An 18,495-nucleotide genomic window follows, 5' to 3' on the forward strand; every position below is an offset into this window, starting at 1 on the left:
TCCATGACTCAGTTTGGTAAAGAATAGCCTTGAAACTGTCATTTTCAGTTATTCTGTCCAAGTTTTACTTCTCAAGGACACTTCCCCAGCCAATTCTCTCTGGCTTACTGCAAGTTTGCAGAAAAGAACAATGAAGTCATTCCATCAGCATCTGCTTATCCAGCAGTAGCCAGGAGCGGATACACCAAACCATTCATGATCTACAAAGATGTTCCCAGTTAAATTATCTTTCCCCTTTATCTGTACTCTTGGCACTTGGCTAATTAATTAATCCACTTGTTATTTTCCCACTAAGCCGTGGCAAACTGGATGCAATTAACAGAGGGATCCATTTAGTATGAGGACAAGACACAGCAGGAGCACACAGCTTGTTCTGTACCCATTCGCCTCCAGCATCCTCCTTCCTGCAGCCCCCATCCCTCAAGCCAAAGACAGATTTTGGATTAAAGGACACAATGAAAATTCATACCAGTTTATTTTACAAAAATCCTGTAGAAAAGTGACAATTCTCCCTCTTGAGCTGGGACCTTCACTGCAGAACTCACTCTAAGCTTCCATTAGCAGAAAGACCAATCTATGCTTTGAATGGATGGAAGAAACCATAGATTTTTTAAACGGTCCTTATTTCTACTGCCATGTGCTTACATCCAGTCTCCTACCAACACAAGGCAGCTCAAGTCAAGCACCAAATACTGGTCTTTGTTAAAAGGTGTGTTGTACAGCTGGGATAATACAGTTTCCCATGCTGGCCTGGCTCCAAACTTCAGCTTAGCAGGTTTTTCCGTGAGTAAGTCCTGCTAAAGCGATGCCTCCTGGAAGCCATGACACGGAATGGAGACAGCTCCTGGCTGGCAGTGATTTGGGAAGCATCAGATTCCTCTTCTACAAAAACAGAAAGAATACATGAAAGCCACAGTCTACCAGAATTCACTGGTGATTCCAAGAAGCCAAATACCATGTGGAGACAAGAACTGGAAGTTGCACTTCCCACATAGCTACTCTCCCTTCATTGCTACCTCTCCTTCCAAACTTCCCAGTTCATGCCAAGTTTCTTGAAAGCATGTGAGATTGAGACACTGAACACAGCAGTGGCAGATACAGTCACAGGTTTTCTGCCCAAAGCCAAACCCCCAGTACAGCATGATTTTGTTCTATTAGCTGGAGGCAAGCAGAGAGCACAGCCAGTCTGCTTGAGCCCAGCCTTTCCTCTCTTGTGCTTACCTTGAACATGCTTTTTCCGAGCCGATGGTGGGGACAGCAGTGGAGACTGGGTCAGAGCGAGAAGGCTGCTGGCAAAAAGTCCCTTTGTCAAGGATGGAATGGAGCCTGGAGAAGCACAGTGAGATGCTAGAGCAAATCCACTCAACTCAAATGTTAAGTCTCACACACAGCCTTAAAGTTACCTCAAAACTGACATCAGTATCACTGATACTTCGAGTTTACCTGAAACAAACTCTAGGCTGTCACAGCAGTGTTTTAGCATTTGAGAAAGGTAAACAGCAATCTAGAATCAGCTCTTAGCACATTTCATTTTCTTAGCTGGCTTAGCAGAAAAATCACTTCACTTGTATTAAACATAGATATTTTACATGTCCTGGAAGAAAACTGTTACAACCACAATAATCTAGAAATACAAACACAAGGTCTGTAGGTACAGAAAGTCCCTTACAGGACCATCTTAAGGCTAAGCACTGCTATTATTTCATGCCCTGAATATGGATTAATGTTGCTTCAAGGTTTGGCCTTTTTTCTGTGCTAATGTTGAGTAAGACACTGCTTCTGTATACAAATCTTTCCTTGCAAGAGAAAAGAAACACCAAAGCTTAGTGCAATGACTACAGAACAACACCTGCCACAGCGCCCTGTAATTTCTACAACAATACTGGATTAGGTATTTGAAATTCAAAAGGCCTTGTTTACAGAGCTGAACAGCCTGTTTCACCAAGGTTAGCTGAATCATCTGTACCCACAGCAAAAGCAAAGAGGCAGCTTAAACCCATACACCTACCAATACATCATTGCTAGCAAGGGAATCATTTCTGGTAGCACTTTCAACAGACCCACCACCATGGGCAGAGACAACTGGAGTAACAGTGAACACCAACATCCACAGGACTAACCCTGCCAAGGCTCCAGTCTGAAGCACTCAAGCAGCAAAGCTTTACACTTAAGATTGTTGGCTTCAGAGCTGGATGCTGGGCAGAAGCCAGTGGATACAACACAAACCTGAACAAATCACCAGCTGGATGCAACTGGGATCCTCTCTCATCAAGTTCTCAAACTTTCCTTTTAGTTCCTCCAGCCTCCTGCTCTTTCATATTTCTCTGATCTCTCTTCCATTATTAATACTCCTCCTACCCAGTCTGCCTATCCAAATAATTATCTTCCATGTCATCTACAAGCCACTCCCCTTTCACCTCACTATCCCTCAGCATAATTACACAGAAAACAATCATGTTCTTGTTTTAGTCTAAGCCCCATTTTTAACCACATGTGAATTTCAACTGAGTGACTTTCATGCCATTTAATTACCTGACAAAAGGAAGACATCATCATCCCCAAGACTACCGTGCTGCTTCAGAGTTTTGAGAGCACATGCTCCTGGTTTCTCAGAAAGTACAGAGTCTGTCCTTGATTTACTTCTGTTGCCCTCATCTGTGGAAAAGCTAGTGAAATCCAAGCTGCCCCTATCAGCATGTGATCTCTTGGCACTGTGATTCTCCTCCTTTTCTGGTGATAGGCAAGTAAAGACCCGTTTCTGAGATTTTAAGCCAAAAGTTCCCACGGCAGAGTCCTCATCAGCCCTTGGTTCAGAGTCACTAGGAGATGCCTGATCCTGGAGCCTGCAAATCCCTTCCAGTTCAAATTCCCCAAGAGTATTTGTTACTTTGCTGCTGTAGTGTTCTGAGATCCTCATCGCTCTGTCTCTGCCTGCTGACACCCGTGTCTGATCATCAGCATTCCTCTCACTCTGACCACAGCTCCCATTAGCAGTGCTGCCTGCTGCTCTCTTCCTCCGAGGCCAGTCATTGATGGCATCAGGTGTAGCCTTCCCTTTCTGCTTTGGAGAAGGTGTCCGGAGAACTCCCGCTTCCAAAGGGAAGGGAGAGGTGACAGTAGAGGCACAGCTTGTTGGGGTGTATGACTGGCATATGTAGGTCTGTCCTGTGCCTTTCCCAGGTGTGCTATGGAAAGAACGGCAGCAGGATGGAGAAACACAGGCAGCTGCTAGTTTTCCTGGGTGCTTGCTGCACCAGGTCATAGCAAAATCACTGAAGGAGCTTTCTCCTCCCCTGGGTTTGCTGGCACTTGCTTCAGGTTGAACTTCCAACGATGAGCAAGAGCCAATTTTCTTAATGCGAAGCTTGGGCAGGCCTGAAGCTTGCATTTCAATTTCCACTTCGTACGTCGGCGAGCTGGCAGAAAGAAGTTTGTGCTGACTTTCAGGAGTTGAGAGCTTGGCTACAGACTGAGGCTCTCCCATGCGTGCTGCAGCCTCCCGCTGCCTCCTGTCTGCAGTGCAGCGTAAGGAATAGGCAGGAGGAGACTTCTGCAGAGGAGGCAAAGTATTCAGGGAAAATCTGGAGCGTTTCTTGAGATTTGGAGCCTTCAGTCCCGTATATTCTTCCCTCGGTGGAGTTCTTGCTTCCAAGTCATCACTAACTGTTTGCAAATCACTTAGGAAGGACTCACAGGTGTTTGCACTGCAGTTCTCCCCCTTAAGTGATGGCTCGAAGTCTCTCTCAGCATTCTGAGCATGTTCCTGCCCTGCAGCAAAAGGCTTTGGAGACAAATGGTTTTCCACATTTTCCAAGTCCTCCCTTGAAGGAGACTTTTGAGGCACTCTATCCATCTGTTTATTTTTCTCCAATTCAGAAGTATTTTCAGTAACTTGGGACTGATGAAGCTGAAGGCTTTCTGCAGAACAGTAATCACCATTATCATGACAACTGTCCTCATTTTTCGTAAGTGTTGCACACGTGAGGCTCTCTCCTCTAGAACCTGCTTCACGTTTGGCCTGCTTCGATGTGTGATGCAGAGACTTCAGTGAAGTGCCAGTAATACCTGAAATCTTTTGAGAAGATGGTGTAGATGCACCAGGTTCCCAGTCAGACTCCCCTGCCTGCGTGTTGGAAGCAGAGCAGCTTGTCACAGTGTTTGTGGGACTTTCACGGAGTGGAGAACTGCAGAGAGGCTCTGGCCTCGCAGCAAGTTGAGGTATTTCTTTACTCAGTGGGCTGGTACATAACTTTGAACCTGGATCTTCGAGTTTCCTGGGTGTCCTTTTACATGCTTGAGAGAACTGATCTAACTGCACCTGAATTTCCTTTGTGAGGATTTGCCTCCGAGCACTAACTGGAGATGCTAATTTTGAGAGATATCTCGAGGAACGTCTTGGAGTCTGAAGCTCTGTAAAACAACTTTCTTGAGTGGCAGAGGGGGAATAAGAAGCAGCTGGATTTGAATCTGTTGGAGGTAATACAGAGGCATTAAGCCCTATGAACCCTTCATGTTTTGGTGTTTGCAAGCCAGGCTCTTTGAAAGGAGGGGAAAGTGTTAGTGCTGCACAACAGTCCTCAGCAGTTACTGGCAGTAAGTGAACCCTCTTGCTGTCAGATAGCGCAGATGGAGACTTGACCCTTTGTGCAGGATGAGAAAAGTATTTTCCCAAACATTTAGCTACAGGCTGCTTAGCTGCTGAACTTTTGGCAGGTGTCTTCTCCAGCTTCTGTGGTGTCCTGTGGACAATGCGAGGTGATCTCCTTGGGACCTTACTGGCAGAATTTAGTGGCTTCTGGGAAAATTTATGAGGTATTTTTCTAGGAGTCTGCAGGGGAAAAATAGTAAATTAAAGAATCATGTTTGTTCCAGGAGTATTATCTATCCAACTTCATATTTACTTCCCAAGATTTGAAACACAAAAATCAATTGGATGAGACTTAAGGAACACTAAATTTAAGATGCTGATGAATGGAGGAGAAAATGAGGATGGGAAGAAAGAGAAAGGGAGGTAACTATTTGTACCTGACATGAGGGGAGCTCCTCTAAGTTTAAGGAATCTTTTCTTGTTCTCCTCCTTCCAGGTGAATGCTTCACTGCAGGACTACACATGTCAATGACTGCACCAAAGAAAAACCTCTTTGGAGTCTGGACAGGGGGGCCCTCTGAATGCTGGTTAAGGCCTATAAATAGGAACAGTACAATTTAACTAATACAAAGTAACATGCCACAATTATCTGAATCACATCAGACGTGTGGAAAAGCAGTATAAAAGCTCATATCCCTGGCATGTTCCTTTCTAGCCAAATGTTAAAGCTTCACCAGAATTATTGTTGTTTCCCATTATGAAATTAATATCCATCTCCTTGTGCTCCAATGGTAAAAAAGGTACAAAATACCTCGGCCTCTTATTCTATTTATAGCTTGTAGCTTTAGATAGTTCTGGTTCATGACTAAGGATTCTAATAAGTAGAATATAAAGAACTAAGTGTCACCATTTTTAGCTGATAATCCTACTGAGAAAGCCTGCAAAGAAGATCCCATCAGTCATTGCTTTATGCTGCCACTGAGTAGACTGAAAGTAAGCTATAGGATTTCTGTCCCATATTTCACAAGGATTTCACTGCATTTAAGGAATGCAGACTGACAATCAGTGGTATTCTGTTAGATGGGCCTGACTGGTTTGTTAAGTTGGCAATGAATTCATCATAGAAATAGCTGCATTACCACCCTCAAAATTCAGATTACCAATTAAAAAATAATTACTGAGGATGAATTTCTGTCTACAGAAGGTATTACATGACAGCTCTTAGCTTCTTAGTCTCTTATAGAGCCAAATCAAATCAAACTCGGAGCTATCCATGCCAGCTTTATAGATCAGCAGTATCAGTCTGTTCAAATCCCACTTAGTACCTTCTACATCCTGCAGTTTACAGCTCTCCTTTTCTTGTCCCTGGTGGAGGTGCTGTGAATTTTTTGAGCTGGGCTGTGCAGTGGAATAGAAAGCACCAGAGCAGGTCCTATTTAAAGACAGCTGTTTGATGCGTGGGCTTCTTCTCAAACCTGCTTCTGAAAAAGCAAGGACATTGGTGATTGAGCCTTCTTTCCCCCTCAGCAATGGGCACATCATCAGGAACAGTTCACAACTGCAAGGAGCATACTCTCAGAAGAAACTTCTCTACACATACCTATCTCACCCAGGAAGGCAAGCAGGTGAAGAAAAAAGGTTCAGTTTTCTTAAGGAATTGGACTATTTATGCATACAAATCTCCTTCTAAAGTATGATGCCTCTCCTCTAACTCATGATTATTCTCATTCTGTAGGAGTAAAACGGGCTCGCGGTGGGAGACTTCCCTAAGCCAGGCTGCTCTTGGGATAAGCAGTTTATTATTTAGGTAGAAGAGATCTGTTTACACTGCCAGCCACAGCGTTAAACATGATCAAGGAGAGAGAGTGGAAAGAGGGGCTGAGAGCATGAGAGCAGTAGGCAATTAAGGGGGTAGAGAGAGGGGGGCAGGAGGGGGGAAGTTAAGAAAGATTAGAGAGGTTAAGAGCCGGTAAGAGGTTAAGAGAAGTTAAGAGAGAGTAAGAGGTAAAGAGAGTGTAGTTCTTGTTACAATATGTTATATCTTTTTCTATGGTGAATATTCTAATTCCCAGTACCCAACCAGTACATGACACACATCTATAGAATTTACATATAGCCTAGAAGAACTACTACATTACCATACAGTGTTACATTTTAAACTCTAAAAGCTACTCTTCAAATTCTTCTCTTGCTGCTTTGACCTTAGGATTCACTGTCAGCAGAAAGGTATTGTTCAATCAATAGGGATTCTCCTTCAGCTGGCTAGGCTATTGTTCTTTGGTTATATAGTAACTAACACTCAGTATCCTATGTCTCAAAGCTAGTTTGCATTTTTATTTCGATTATAGGTTTCATATTTTCAGAATCTTTTGCTAAACAATCATATTTATAAGGTTTCCCTGTTTCATCTTCTCCAACATCAATTCTCTCTAGCAATTATATGGAAAGAAATGCTAGAAAAGCCATGTTCAGTGCAAGTTACATCCAAGTTAAAAGATGGGTTAATGCTTGTCTTTTTTTGCTAGCAATTTCATTTTCCTGCTTGCCCAGACATGCTGGTTTTTGCTTCCCTTCTGGGGAAAAGGAACAGCAGTAGCCAACATGAGACACTCCTGAGAGCCAGGTGGCTGTCTGTTACAGCAAAACCAGAGCAGGGTCACAGCACAACATGGTGAAGCTACATTAAAAATAAGCATGTGCTGGTTTGACAGTAATTATAGCAACTCCAAATCTTGTTCACCCTTCAAGTCCTTCACGTTTTTTCTTTTAAAAGAGTTACTATCTACCTCTCTTTTTTAACTTCTACTGTACAGAGCTGTTAAAGCAGTGAGCAGCAAGTGGTTCTGTGAGAACAGTGTAACACTTTTAGACTGACTTCTCATGAATTAGCCAAATCAAAGCACACTCATCTTACGAGCTCTGATACAGCCAAACGACTTTTAATGAAAAATCAGTGCTTACCATATATGGCCTTCTCTGGAGATTCTTCTACAACACCAGTGTCACAACCTGGATCAGAAGACCTTGAGAAACAACAGACATTTTGGGCTCAGCATACTGAACACATTTACAGGAACAGAACTTGCCACAGAAACTGAATAGCAGTGCTCTATTCTACACCAATATATTGCTTTGTGGGCAACTCTAAGTGAGCAATTAGTGAGTACTTTGCCTCCTATTGACATGTCATTAAGTATGGGGAGCTCCCTAGATGTACAGGTAACACTTCTACATGAAAGAAAATGCTACAATTCAGCCTGGAGTCCACAAAATACAGCAGGAGCCTTTTCTTCAGAAGGCCTTGAATCTGGAACTGAACCTAAAAAGACATTAGCTGCAGGAATTAAAGCAGCCTGACTTACATGATGAAGCAAGCAGTATTTCCCCACTTAAGCAATGGCATTTAGCTTCCACTGGTCCTCTTACTGCCTTAAGTGAAGATTATCTTTGACCACAACGATACCTGGTAATTCTGCTCACAGCCATTAATTAGGCATCCACTAATTAGACAGCCAATACTTACTGAAGAAATTCAGAAAGAACTCACCGGCCTTTGATCTGCTTGTGTAGGAGTCTCCTGGACACCTGCTTATGTAGTGGTGTTTCTGAAACTCTCTTGGTCAATAACTTGCGATGATCTAAAAATCATGCAAGAGCTATAACATCACACAATATAAAGTACTTGGAACAAATAAATACAGTTTTGTACAGGCATAAGCTTAAGAATGACAATGTCAATATAGAATCTCTGTGCTGTCTCCCAGCACTCACAAGCTATCATTATTTCAGTCCAGTGTCAACAACTCCTTCCCACTCCCTCAATATTACTAACAGTACCGTGTCAGACATAGTTAACCTACTGAGATAATTTCACTTTATTTCACAGATCCTTTTTTAAGCAAGCTATTTTAACTTTAATTTTCTTCATGAGATGTAAAGAGTTCAGTAAAAACAGGTTTCAGTTTCAATACCATCATTATTCACCCTCCAAACACCACTGCAATGACCTCCTTTTGTCCTTTATAAAAAACAGGTCATAATTGTTTCATAGAACTGGGAATGCAAAAATAGGAATTTTAGTAAAAGCTCTTCCACAGCAATCCAACATGTACAACATACCTCTGTTGCCCTCACTGGTGCATTTGTATTTTAGGCCTTCCACAGCAGATACTGACTGGCTTCTAAGCATCTTTTTCAGCGACCCTTTCGATGGTGAAAGTACCTCTTCATTGAAGAGATTCCTCCTTACTTTTGTAACCTCTGTGAGGCAAGAAAAGCAAGAAAAGATCAGATTACAAGGAAAAGCAGAAGTAAAAAAATAAAGAAAAAAGAAATACAAAGGTAATTTTGTCAGGCTACTAGGGATAGAACAATATACCAGCATGGAAAGACAACTTTTTAGAAGCTAAAAAGCTTTGAAAAGTTGTTTTTCTTTCTGCTACTGGAACATGTCCTCCTGTAAATCCATTCCAACCTTCTTTTCTGAATTTGTATTATTTGCGTTTTTCCAGCAATAAGCTACAAGCAGATGCCATAGCAGAAAAAGCAGTCAGTGTCCCACGTGGAATATTAGGTGCACTACAAAATCTCAACCAAAGCACATCTTGGTTCAGACAACACATGTGAGATTTATTTTTATGAAGTATTTGTGGGAATATATCCTATTTTCAGATGTAGTTCATTCTTGTCCCCATTTTCTTTTCAGGACACAGAAGATGGAAATAATTTCAAGAGTCAAGGTTTTCTTTTGAGGACACGAAATTTAAGTGTTCTGCGTCTAAGTACACAGAATACCGCATACTTTTTTCCCCTCAAAGTTTTTGCAGAACTCAGCAAAACTTCCTTCAGATTTCCAGCATGCCTCAGCATAATTTCATCATGGCTCAGTAAAATTTACAGGGACAACATGTGCTGAGGATGCACCTTTCCATGAACAAGCCAGAAGTCAATATACCTTGCACTGCCTCTTTCTGCAACGAAGGCATCTGCTGGGACTTCTCAGTGGCAAGGTAGGAACGCAAGCTCTCCTGAAACAAAGAAATCAGCCTCAGCAGCAGTGCAATGTTATGCTTAAGTGTGAATATTAACTATAAGCTCTGAACCACACATTATTTCAATTTCTCCTTCAAAACAATTTGATCTCTGTACAGCCGATACATGGCACACTTGCTAAGGGAATATAGAGCAAGAGTTTTTGCAGTCAAGAATCACAACTCACAATCCTTCTGCAAGAGTTTTACCTTTCTGATGGGGTTCTTGGCTACCTTGGGAATCTCAATTTGACGCAAGTTCTGCGGTGCTTCTGTCATGCTTCTGTGTCTGGCCAACACATTTTTCCTTTAGAAAATACACAGAAATTAAGTTAAAAAAAGATAAAAAGCACAGTTAACAACCTACTGACGATTAAACTTAGATTTGACTCGAGATATAGGAAGTGTATACCTAAATTCAAATTGCAAACTGAGTTGATACCTCACTTACTGTAACACTGGGACATGATTTGCAATATAAAAAGCTATTCCTAAGGTTGGTATCGGAATTCATTCACAATTTGCTAATATGAACACAGATTTCCCCAACACAGAGATCTCCAGTAAATCACTTTAACAATATAGATCAGCTATTGCACAGCATAACATGCTTTTGGTCTCATGGAAGATGCTCCTGGAAACTACTTTTGCATAAGATACAAATACAGAATCAAGATTGTATTTTTTATAGTCAACAAAAAGCTGCCTCCTGTTTGGAATTACTACCTTCTCTTTTTGGCAGATCTGGTGCGCAGCTCCTCCAGCTGATCACTCTCAGTGCAAACAGCGCTGGGAGTTAAGACAGATGATAAAGAGGGAGGAAGGCCTGGAGATTTGCTATCCAGAGTCATGGAGTCATCACTGAAGAAGTCTGAAGGCAGAACAGATGCCAGCTTCGGAGGTATTTGTGTACCCAGACCATAATAAATATCTCCAAGGGTCTTCGGTATAGAATTCATATACCTGGAGCACGAGAGAACCCACATGAAACACATCCCTCCTCAAAACTGCTGGTATTTCAAATCCAAGGTGTGAACTAAATCCTTGCTCTTACACATCAATTTAAAAACAACAAACAGAATAGCAACTGGGTTTTTTAATTAGTTTACTTGCTTATCAGATACCTTTTCTTAAACCAAAATGTAAGTGTAATAAAGAGAACACGTCTAAATTTCTGAGAATTACCAAGATGCAGTAAATCAAAGCTGTTGATTGCTCTCTACTCACATACAACATCCGACCCAAACCACAGTCCCCAGCAACACATAAGTCATGCTGAAGAACTTACAATTCTAGTATTTCCTCTAGAAACTTTGTAAGATAGGCTGGGTCTTCAGTCAGACATAAAATGCGCAGCATATCTGTCACCTGGAAGAGAAAGTCAGGTGGCAAAATGGATTAAGGTGTGACAGCTGCAGCACCAGATATTTTAGTATAGAATATAATGTGTTAGTGTAAAATCAAAGGAAATGCAGGTTCCAGGTCTGCATTTCTAGTGCCTTGCAGAAACACAACCTGGTTTGTACTTTCCTTACCTCTTCTAACAGCTGCTCCATTTCCTCAGCGTTGCTTTGCAGCAAAGGGCACTGAAGGCACAACTCAAGGCGCAAAAATACCTGAAGTCGGCACCTAAGGAAACAAGTAATTATCCACCACCTCTTTTTCTAATGGAAACAGCATATTTACTGCAAAAGGTGTGCTCAAAAAAGCAATGGGAAGGGAAGTGGCTCCTTTTGACAGCAAAATTTAGTTAGCGTTTCATTTTGGTGGCAAGGGAGATGCCTCATTCCAGATATAGGCTGCAGTGCTTATCACACAACACGGGTATATTTGCATTTAATGAAATGATTTTACTGCAACCAGAGACTCCCCTTGAAATATTTGCCCCATGTAAATACTTTTCCAGTTGTACAAAAAAAGCCACCATTAAAAACTGCTAACCAACTCCACAATATCTCAGAAGCTGAAGTAAATACAGTGTCTCATACTCTCTGACTTTGGTCTCCTTCTGTGAGCCATGCTGTTGTCTGAGCATTTTGCTGGTCTTCAGGAGATGGTTTCTGACTCTTCCCACACACGCCATCTGCAGACACATAATGAGAGCAAGAACTTCAAAACTGTTCCCTTCCACAGGGCAGGTCCCCCAGTTATCCCCCCAATCTTTTGGGTTGTATCTTTTGGATACAGTTGAGTTTTTTTCCTTTTCTTTCAAGGAAAGGAATTATGTTTCCTTTCAGTAGCAAAGTTATGACACAACAACTTGGAGCTTGAAATCACAGAGGTCTCTTGCTCACAGTTTCAGGCTTTCCTCACTCTGGATCCACTCTGGATTTGTCTCTCATGGTGTTTTTGTTAAATTAATCACAGGTTTACCAGTTTTGGTTTCAGATTGTTGTAAACCTATAAATAGTGCTAAAGATCGTAAGAAATACCTTGAACAATTTCTCTTTCCTTGCAAAGCCAGGCCTAGATTTGCCATGTAATGCATAACAAAAGAAGCATCTTATTTAAAATACAGTTTGCAAGAATGTATTTTTTGAAATTAGACTTTGTGAGGAGGTCAATGTAAAGGAAAGATGTCTTGCAACATTTAGCAAAGTTGTAAACTGATACATGAACAGGATTTTCCTACATTTTTTACAAGCATTCAGTTTTTCACTATTGAGTCCTCACAGATAGAAGCAGTCAGTGACCATGGAGTAACTCCACATACAATTTCTGGAAATATAAAGGAAAAGTAGCCCAAAATAGTAAAAATTCTAACTTCCAGATCAGTAATAACCCTGCCCATATGCTCTTACCTACCTCTTTCTCTTTGACACCTTGTATTTTCAAGAACCTTTTAATGGCCACAATCATATTCTGAGCACACACAGACGAGGGAATTCCCTCAGCAACAGCCTTCTGGTAGCTGGCAGCCAAGTGGGACTGCAGCTCCTCCTCTGTTTGGAAGTCTGCAAGGAAATGGTCTCTGTTAACTAAATGCATGTTCACCACATCTCACTGATAAAATACTCAGCCAAGCTGAAGAAGGGAACAGAGGAGGTAATAATAAATATTTCCTCCAGCAGTGATGCATCCAGACCACAGCACAATAACAGAGGCAGTCCCAGGTCCAGGCTCATGATACATTATAAAGTAAATCAATCCTATAATCAACAAAGTCTGCTTAAGGTCAGCAAACGAAATGCCCTTTATTTCTGCCTAATTAGTAAACAGGACTACATTACCAGTTATACCTTCATGAATGCTTCCCTCTATTTCTTTAGGTTAAAAAAATTTAAGAAGTCAATCCTCATTACTTTTTTCAGATGGATACAAGGCAATAAACTAACCCCAAAAACAGCTGCAACACTAATTTGTAAAGAATCAGAAACTAAATGGCAGAAGGGTGGGAAAAAATGTCTACTCTTTGTCATGCTGAAGATACAGAAACTCTAACACTGATATGCTCGTTGGTACTGAATACTCCATTCCATAAAAATCCTCTATGACTCCTATATCAGGATATCAAGAGTTCATATGGGATGTATCAGGACAGAAAGATAACAACACACACCAGTTGGTATTTGAAGTGCTTTTGCCTTTCCTTCCACCTTTTCATCCAATCTTTTTGCTGAAGGCTTCTGTGGAACCTTCTCATTCACTGCTGGTGGCACAGCATCAGGTTGAAACTTCTGAGCTTTTACATTCAGTCTTGCTACATTGAGCATCTGCAGGGATCTGGGCATGGTCTTCATCTTCTGCCTGACTGGAGTTCGGGGAACCCCACCTGAAATGCCACAAGAGAGAGTTCTACCATCAGCACACTGGGGCAGGAACTCCACCCAAGGTAGAGAACAGCACTAAATTCTGTATTACTGTGAACTTGGTAACCTCCTAGAGGAAAACATGGCCCCAAAAGATTGGTATTTCTTCATGAAATCAACATATAGGCAATGTAGCAGGCAGCTACTTCTTCTAATAAAAAGCCAGATGCATATTGCTCTGCACAAGAACTTACACAAGTTTAATCAGAAGTTATATATATAGGCAGCAGAAATAGTCACGGAAATAGAAACAGCTGACAGAGCAGGACTTACAGATACATAAGGCTAGGGTACGGTCAACTCTGGTTAGTGTAGAGAAAAGCAATGATTAAACTTTTCTAGAAGAAAGTGTTTTATTTCTCTAATTAGAACACAATTGAGTGGTTGTAATATTTACTAGTAGCTGGAACAATCCCTGTTTCAACAGCTAATTAAACTGCAGAGCTCTACATGCTGCTTTTAACAGCTCTGTCAGTCCCTGCACAGCCTTGAATTACAATAATTGGGGTTCTACTACAGGACAAACCTAATACTAATAAGTAAATGAGATTGTCCCTAAATAAAAAAAATAAAAAAAATAAATCTAAAGCATGGTATTACTTAGAGCACAGATCTCTGGGATTCATGCATCATCTTTTATTGACAACACGCACACATAATGACAAAGTATACATACGTCTCTTTTTGTTATTTCCTGGTCCAGCTGCAGCAGAGGTTTCATTGAATTTTCTCTGGTACAGCTCAGATAGACTTTCTGAGAGCTCCACATTACATTGGTCTGCATCAGCCCTCCTGTTAGCACCAGGAACCTGCAGGAGCCTATATGAAAGAACAGTACCATTACCAAAATAGGGTGGGAGTAGGAGGCATATCCCTTCTTCCTGTGGACAGAAACAAGGCTTTTCTAGGTTCCAGCTGCAGCAATATAGTGCAAGTAGTACACATTAGTAACTCTCCCAGCACTTGTTCCCCAACACACTTAGGAGATGCAGAAAACCCAAACCATCTCAAAATGCTGGAAACAAGCATTACATTAATGTACAACTGATATGGCACTGACCTGTACCACAAAACTAAATGAGCAGCTTTGTGCTTTCTAAACTACCCTGCATTAGGCTCTTTTGTTTCACTCAGCATGCTCTTTGAAGAAAGCAAGCTCATTCATTCCAAATAACCATCAACTGCACACAACCACATCTTCAGTATCTTGCACTGGATCTTACCATCCCATAAAAGCTGAAATTTGTCATTTCCCAAGTAGCTTAAGGTCATTTTAAGTGACCTTTATAACTCCTGAAACTACCAAGATTTTAATCCATGCAAACAGATACCCAAACATCCTGTTCCAAATTTCTTTTGTCTATATACCCCACCAAGAGATAAGCCACCAGTAAACTGAGTACAGAAATAAAAGCAGTAGAGAAGCACTTAATTCTAGAACTCTTAGCAATGCTACAGCCATACTCCCTTAATAGGAAGCAGAAATCCTTGATTATTGCTCAGAGACATTCAGAAAAATACCTGAATGACTCCATCAGATCTGAGCTTGCTCCACAGGCATTGGATGCAGGATACCAAGCTTCCAGTACTGAAGGATGCCAGTCTGCTGTATGGGACAGTTCCCGTTGGACCCACTCTGGCACTGGAGTTTCTTCTCCTGTAAGCAGACACACACATACACAAAAATTAGAAAAGCTGAACTAAGTGGCAGAAGGTTCCAGCCTTCACAGAAGCTCTAACACAGAGGTTTGCAAATCTTTGATCCTGGAGAGACAATTTCATAGCCAATACATCAGAAGATGAGAAGATTCACTCTAACGCAAAACACACGTGTAAAAGCAGCCTCCTTGCTGCTATCCCACCCAAAGGCTTTACTGGCCCATGTGACACATTTTAGGAAGCCTCCTTCTAAAAGCATGCTCTCAGGCACATGCAACCATGCTTTATCTGCAAGTTAATGGAAACTAACACTCTGTCAATAAAACAAAGCTACACCCAGAGACTTCTTTCTACATCACATCGTAAGGCCTTAGCTACAGATGACACAACGAACAAGTCCCAGAAATGAGACTCAAGGAGAATTTCTCCTCAAGGAGAAAATCATTAATTTAGATTTTTTTTTTCCACTGCAGATCTGGAGATGATCAAAAGATGGTGAGTTTTGCATTTCCTGACACCTACCCAGACTGGCCAGAGAATCTCCCACTGACATGTCAATTTTAGTCAACACACTATTCATGATTTCTGGCAGCTGAGTAGGACAGTTTTGGGAAGAGTCTTCCACTACAGCTCCTTCTAGGCTGCATCCCTGAATATCAGCAGTCTTCTCAGGACCAAGCACAGTCAGAACTGCAGCATCCTCCGAAAGCGGCGACAGAACAGCAGTGCAGGGGCACCAAGTTTCAGACAGAGATACTTCAGCAATCTGCATTTTAAAAGAAAAAAAAAAAAAAAGGAAAAAGAGAAGAGTTTACATTATCTAGAAATACAGAGACCTAAGGAGCACAGATGCTTTACAAGCAGGTTATAGAGTTACATGATCTCAAAAAAATGTTCTGAATTTAGCTTCAAATGAGCAATTTGCAGTGCAGTTTCTATTACTTACTGTCTTCACAACATGATACTGCCACCTCCTTTGTCACATTTCATTTCAGAGCAGTATATAAGTTCAAGGCAAAGGGCAAGATTTACCATGTGCAGTCCTTCAGCCACCAGATTCCTCAAGAGCTGATGGAACAGAGACCTGTTACATTCTCCCTGCCCAGCCTGCAAGCTCTGCAGTATCCAGCTCTCTGTGAGGAAGTGGCCAGCCTGTGCCAAGCTCCAACCCGTCAAGCTTCCTTTCAGCAAGATGCTGACTGGACACTGCAGTTGTCTTTGACTCATGGCAAGAGGTTCCAGGATCACAGTACAGCTTTCCTGCTTCTTTCCTCCTGTGCAAGGATAGGACAAAGAAAAAGTCTGAAAGCAAGTAAAAAAGATTTTTCCATCAAGGTGAAGAGACAACTTCAATGCCCAAAAAGTGAATCCCAAGATTAAACCGGGAATATACTCTACAGTAAGTGTGTTATAGAACTGACCTCCTTCCCATGCGCTCAAGGAGCTGAGTGATGGAAGCACCACTAAAGAAAGACCCCATGCATACTGCATGCTGCTTTACAGCTAATCTGTTTTCTTTGGAAGGGGCTTTAATATGTTCTTATTTTAGCTAAATTGAACAATTGTATGAGAAAAGGGAGTGCACCTCTATAAGGTGGGACCAGGAAAGAGCTCTTCATCCAAGCTTCTAGGAGCATGGCAAACTGAACAGGCTAAACCAGAAACATGGGCTCACAGTTGTCTTATCAGAAGAAGCAGAGCACAAACTTCAAAAAAACCAAACACCTAGGTTTTTAAATATCTGAAGTTACTTCTACACACAGTACTTACAAAGGAAGCTCATAAAGGACCCTGCATGAGAGATCAGTTACTACCATGCACATCTATATTTTTCTTTTTTTTTTATTACCAGGCATGCTGAAAAACAATGTTCCTTCTTGCTGGGGAAACACTGATCGATACAGGGATGGCCTGGAGAACAAACAGTTCAAAGTCGCATCCAGGGGCAGAAGCCTGGCCCAAGGCACAGCCTGTGGCACTGGGAACCCAGGAGCAGCATCTGCCCTGGGGTGCACCAAGGCTTCAGCTGGCAAAATGGTGCCTCCCATCTGACAGATCACTTCAAACATTGTCCAGTAACCACCATGATCTGGGCATTCGATCAGCTGAAACAAAAGTAACAGATTGGTTTCAAGGTTGGCATTGAGAGAGCTTTCACACAAATAAATAAAGATTGCACTTTTTCAAAAAAGCTGGCATGTGAAACGTATCCATAGCATCTAAACACGGTGCTTTCTGAGTGTTTTTATGGACTTTATCAGCCTTCGTAGGAACCTAACAAAGTAAATACTATTTCCAGTGAATTAAAACCTAGCAATCATGTCACACCATTTTTTTTATCTGATATTTTTAAGGTATTTTTTTTAAATCTGGTATGGTTCACACCTTAATTATCAGATTGCTTATCTGCAATTCTGAAAAGCTGTAACACCCCTCTAAGTCAAAGCACAAGACATCCCATCAATAAACACTCTACAGCTACTCCACTGCAGATGTATCTCAGTCTCCACGTGGATGATTCCATTCCAGATTTCAGTCCCCTGCTGAAGATAATGTGGCAGTAAGTGAACCTTGGCGTGGTTCCCTACTACCCAAAGATTACTTAGGCCAGAAAGCAGAGTGGCAGATGTCCCGCTAGTGCTCACAGCTGAAAGCTGTGCTGTGCAACCTCGTTACCTGAGCGCAGTCGGCAGTGTCCACCCAGAACAGGGTGATTTTCTGTTCCACAAGCAACTCCTGGACACTCTTGGGCAGGAGTTTCTCCGCCAGCTCCTGCGCCGTGGGCGGCTCTCCAGGGGAGGCGGGGGCGTCGTTTCCCGACACGAACTGCCGGAGCTCCCTCCGCGAGTGCGGGCAAGGGGAGAACAGGAACACGGCGTTCACGAAACCCTCGGGCGGCGCCTCCGGGGGCTCCTGGGCGGCCAGCCCCGTCCTGCGGCTCCTGCGGGGCGGTTTGGCGGGGGACGCGATCTCCGGGCGGTCCCACTGGAAGTCGAGCAGCGTCTCCTTGAGCCCGCTGTGCGTGAGGGCAGCACGCGGCGCGGGGCCGGGCAGGGCGGCGGGGGCCCGTGTTCCGAGCCGCTCCGCCAGCTCCTCCTCGAACCGCTCCCAGGCGCGGGGCCCCGGCGGGCGGAACCCGCCGCCCCGTGAGGCTCCGCCGCGGCCGCCGAGCGAGTCAAAGAAGCGGAAAGCCCAGCGGAGGCGGGAGAGGCCGAAGCGGCAGCCCAGGAGGGTGAGGAGGCGGAGGGCGCCGCGCTGGAGCCGCTCGCGGCGCGCGGGGCCTGCGGTGTCCAGCAGGAACACGACGCTGTGCGAGCACGACATGGCGCAAGCCCCTCACACCGCCATGGCCATCGCCCGCCCGGTACGGCCGCTCGCGCCCTCGCCTAGCACGGGCCCCCATTGGCTG

General features: G+C 42.9%; 1 protein-coding gene across 1 annotated transcript; it reads right to left on the reverse strand.

The window, feature by feature from the left end:
• Positions 1-456: 456 nt before the first annotated feature.
• TICRR (TOPBP1 interacting checkpoint and replication regulator) lies at positions 457-18,462 on the reverse strand. Its single transcript, XM_015639213.3, has 22 exons — positions 17,763-18,462; positions 16,936-17,191; positions 16,119-16,360; positions 15,609-15,852; positions 14,949-15,084; positions 14,104-14,246; positions 13,178-13,390; positions 12,424-12,572; positions 11,607-11,701; positions 11,154-11,247; positions 10,907-10,986; positions 10,345-10,581; positions 9,829-9,925; positions 9,543-9,615; positions 8,708-8,848; positions 8,136-8,226; positions 7,550-7,611; positions 5,914-6,069; positions 5,026-5,183; positions 2,533-4,828; positions 1,222-1,326; positions 457-882 (listed from the first exon to the last, which is right to left on the reverse strand). Exons 1-22 carry the CDS (start codon positions 18,408-18,410, stop codon positions 764-766), a joined length of 5,835 nt encoding a protein of 1,944 aa, XP_015494699.1. The 5' UTR covers positions 18,411-18,462; the 3' UTR covers positions 457-763.
• Between the last annotated feature and the right edge of the window lie 33 nt (positions 18,463-18,495).

This window comes from Parus major, chromosome 10 (assembly GCF_001522545.3).
Source record: "Parus major isolate Abel chromosome 10, Parus_major1.1, whole genome shotgun sequence".
Taxonomy (NCBI): domain Eukaryota; kingdom Metazoa; phylum Chordata; class Aves; order Passeriformes; family Paridae; genus Parus; species Parus major.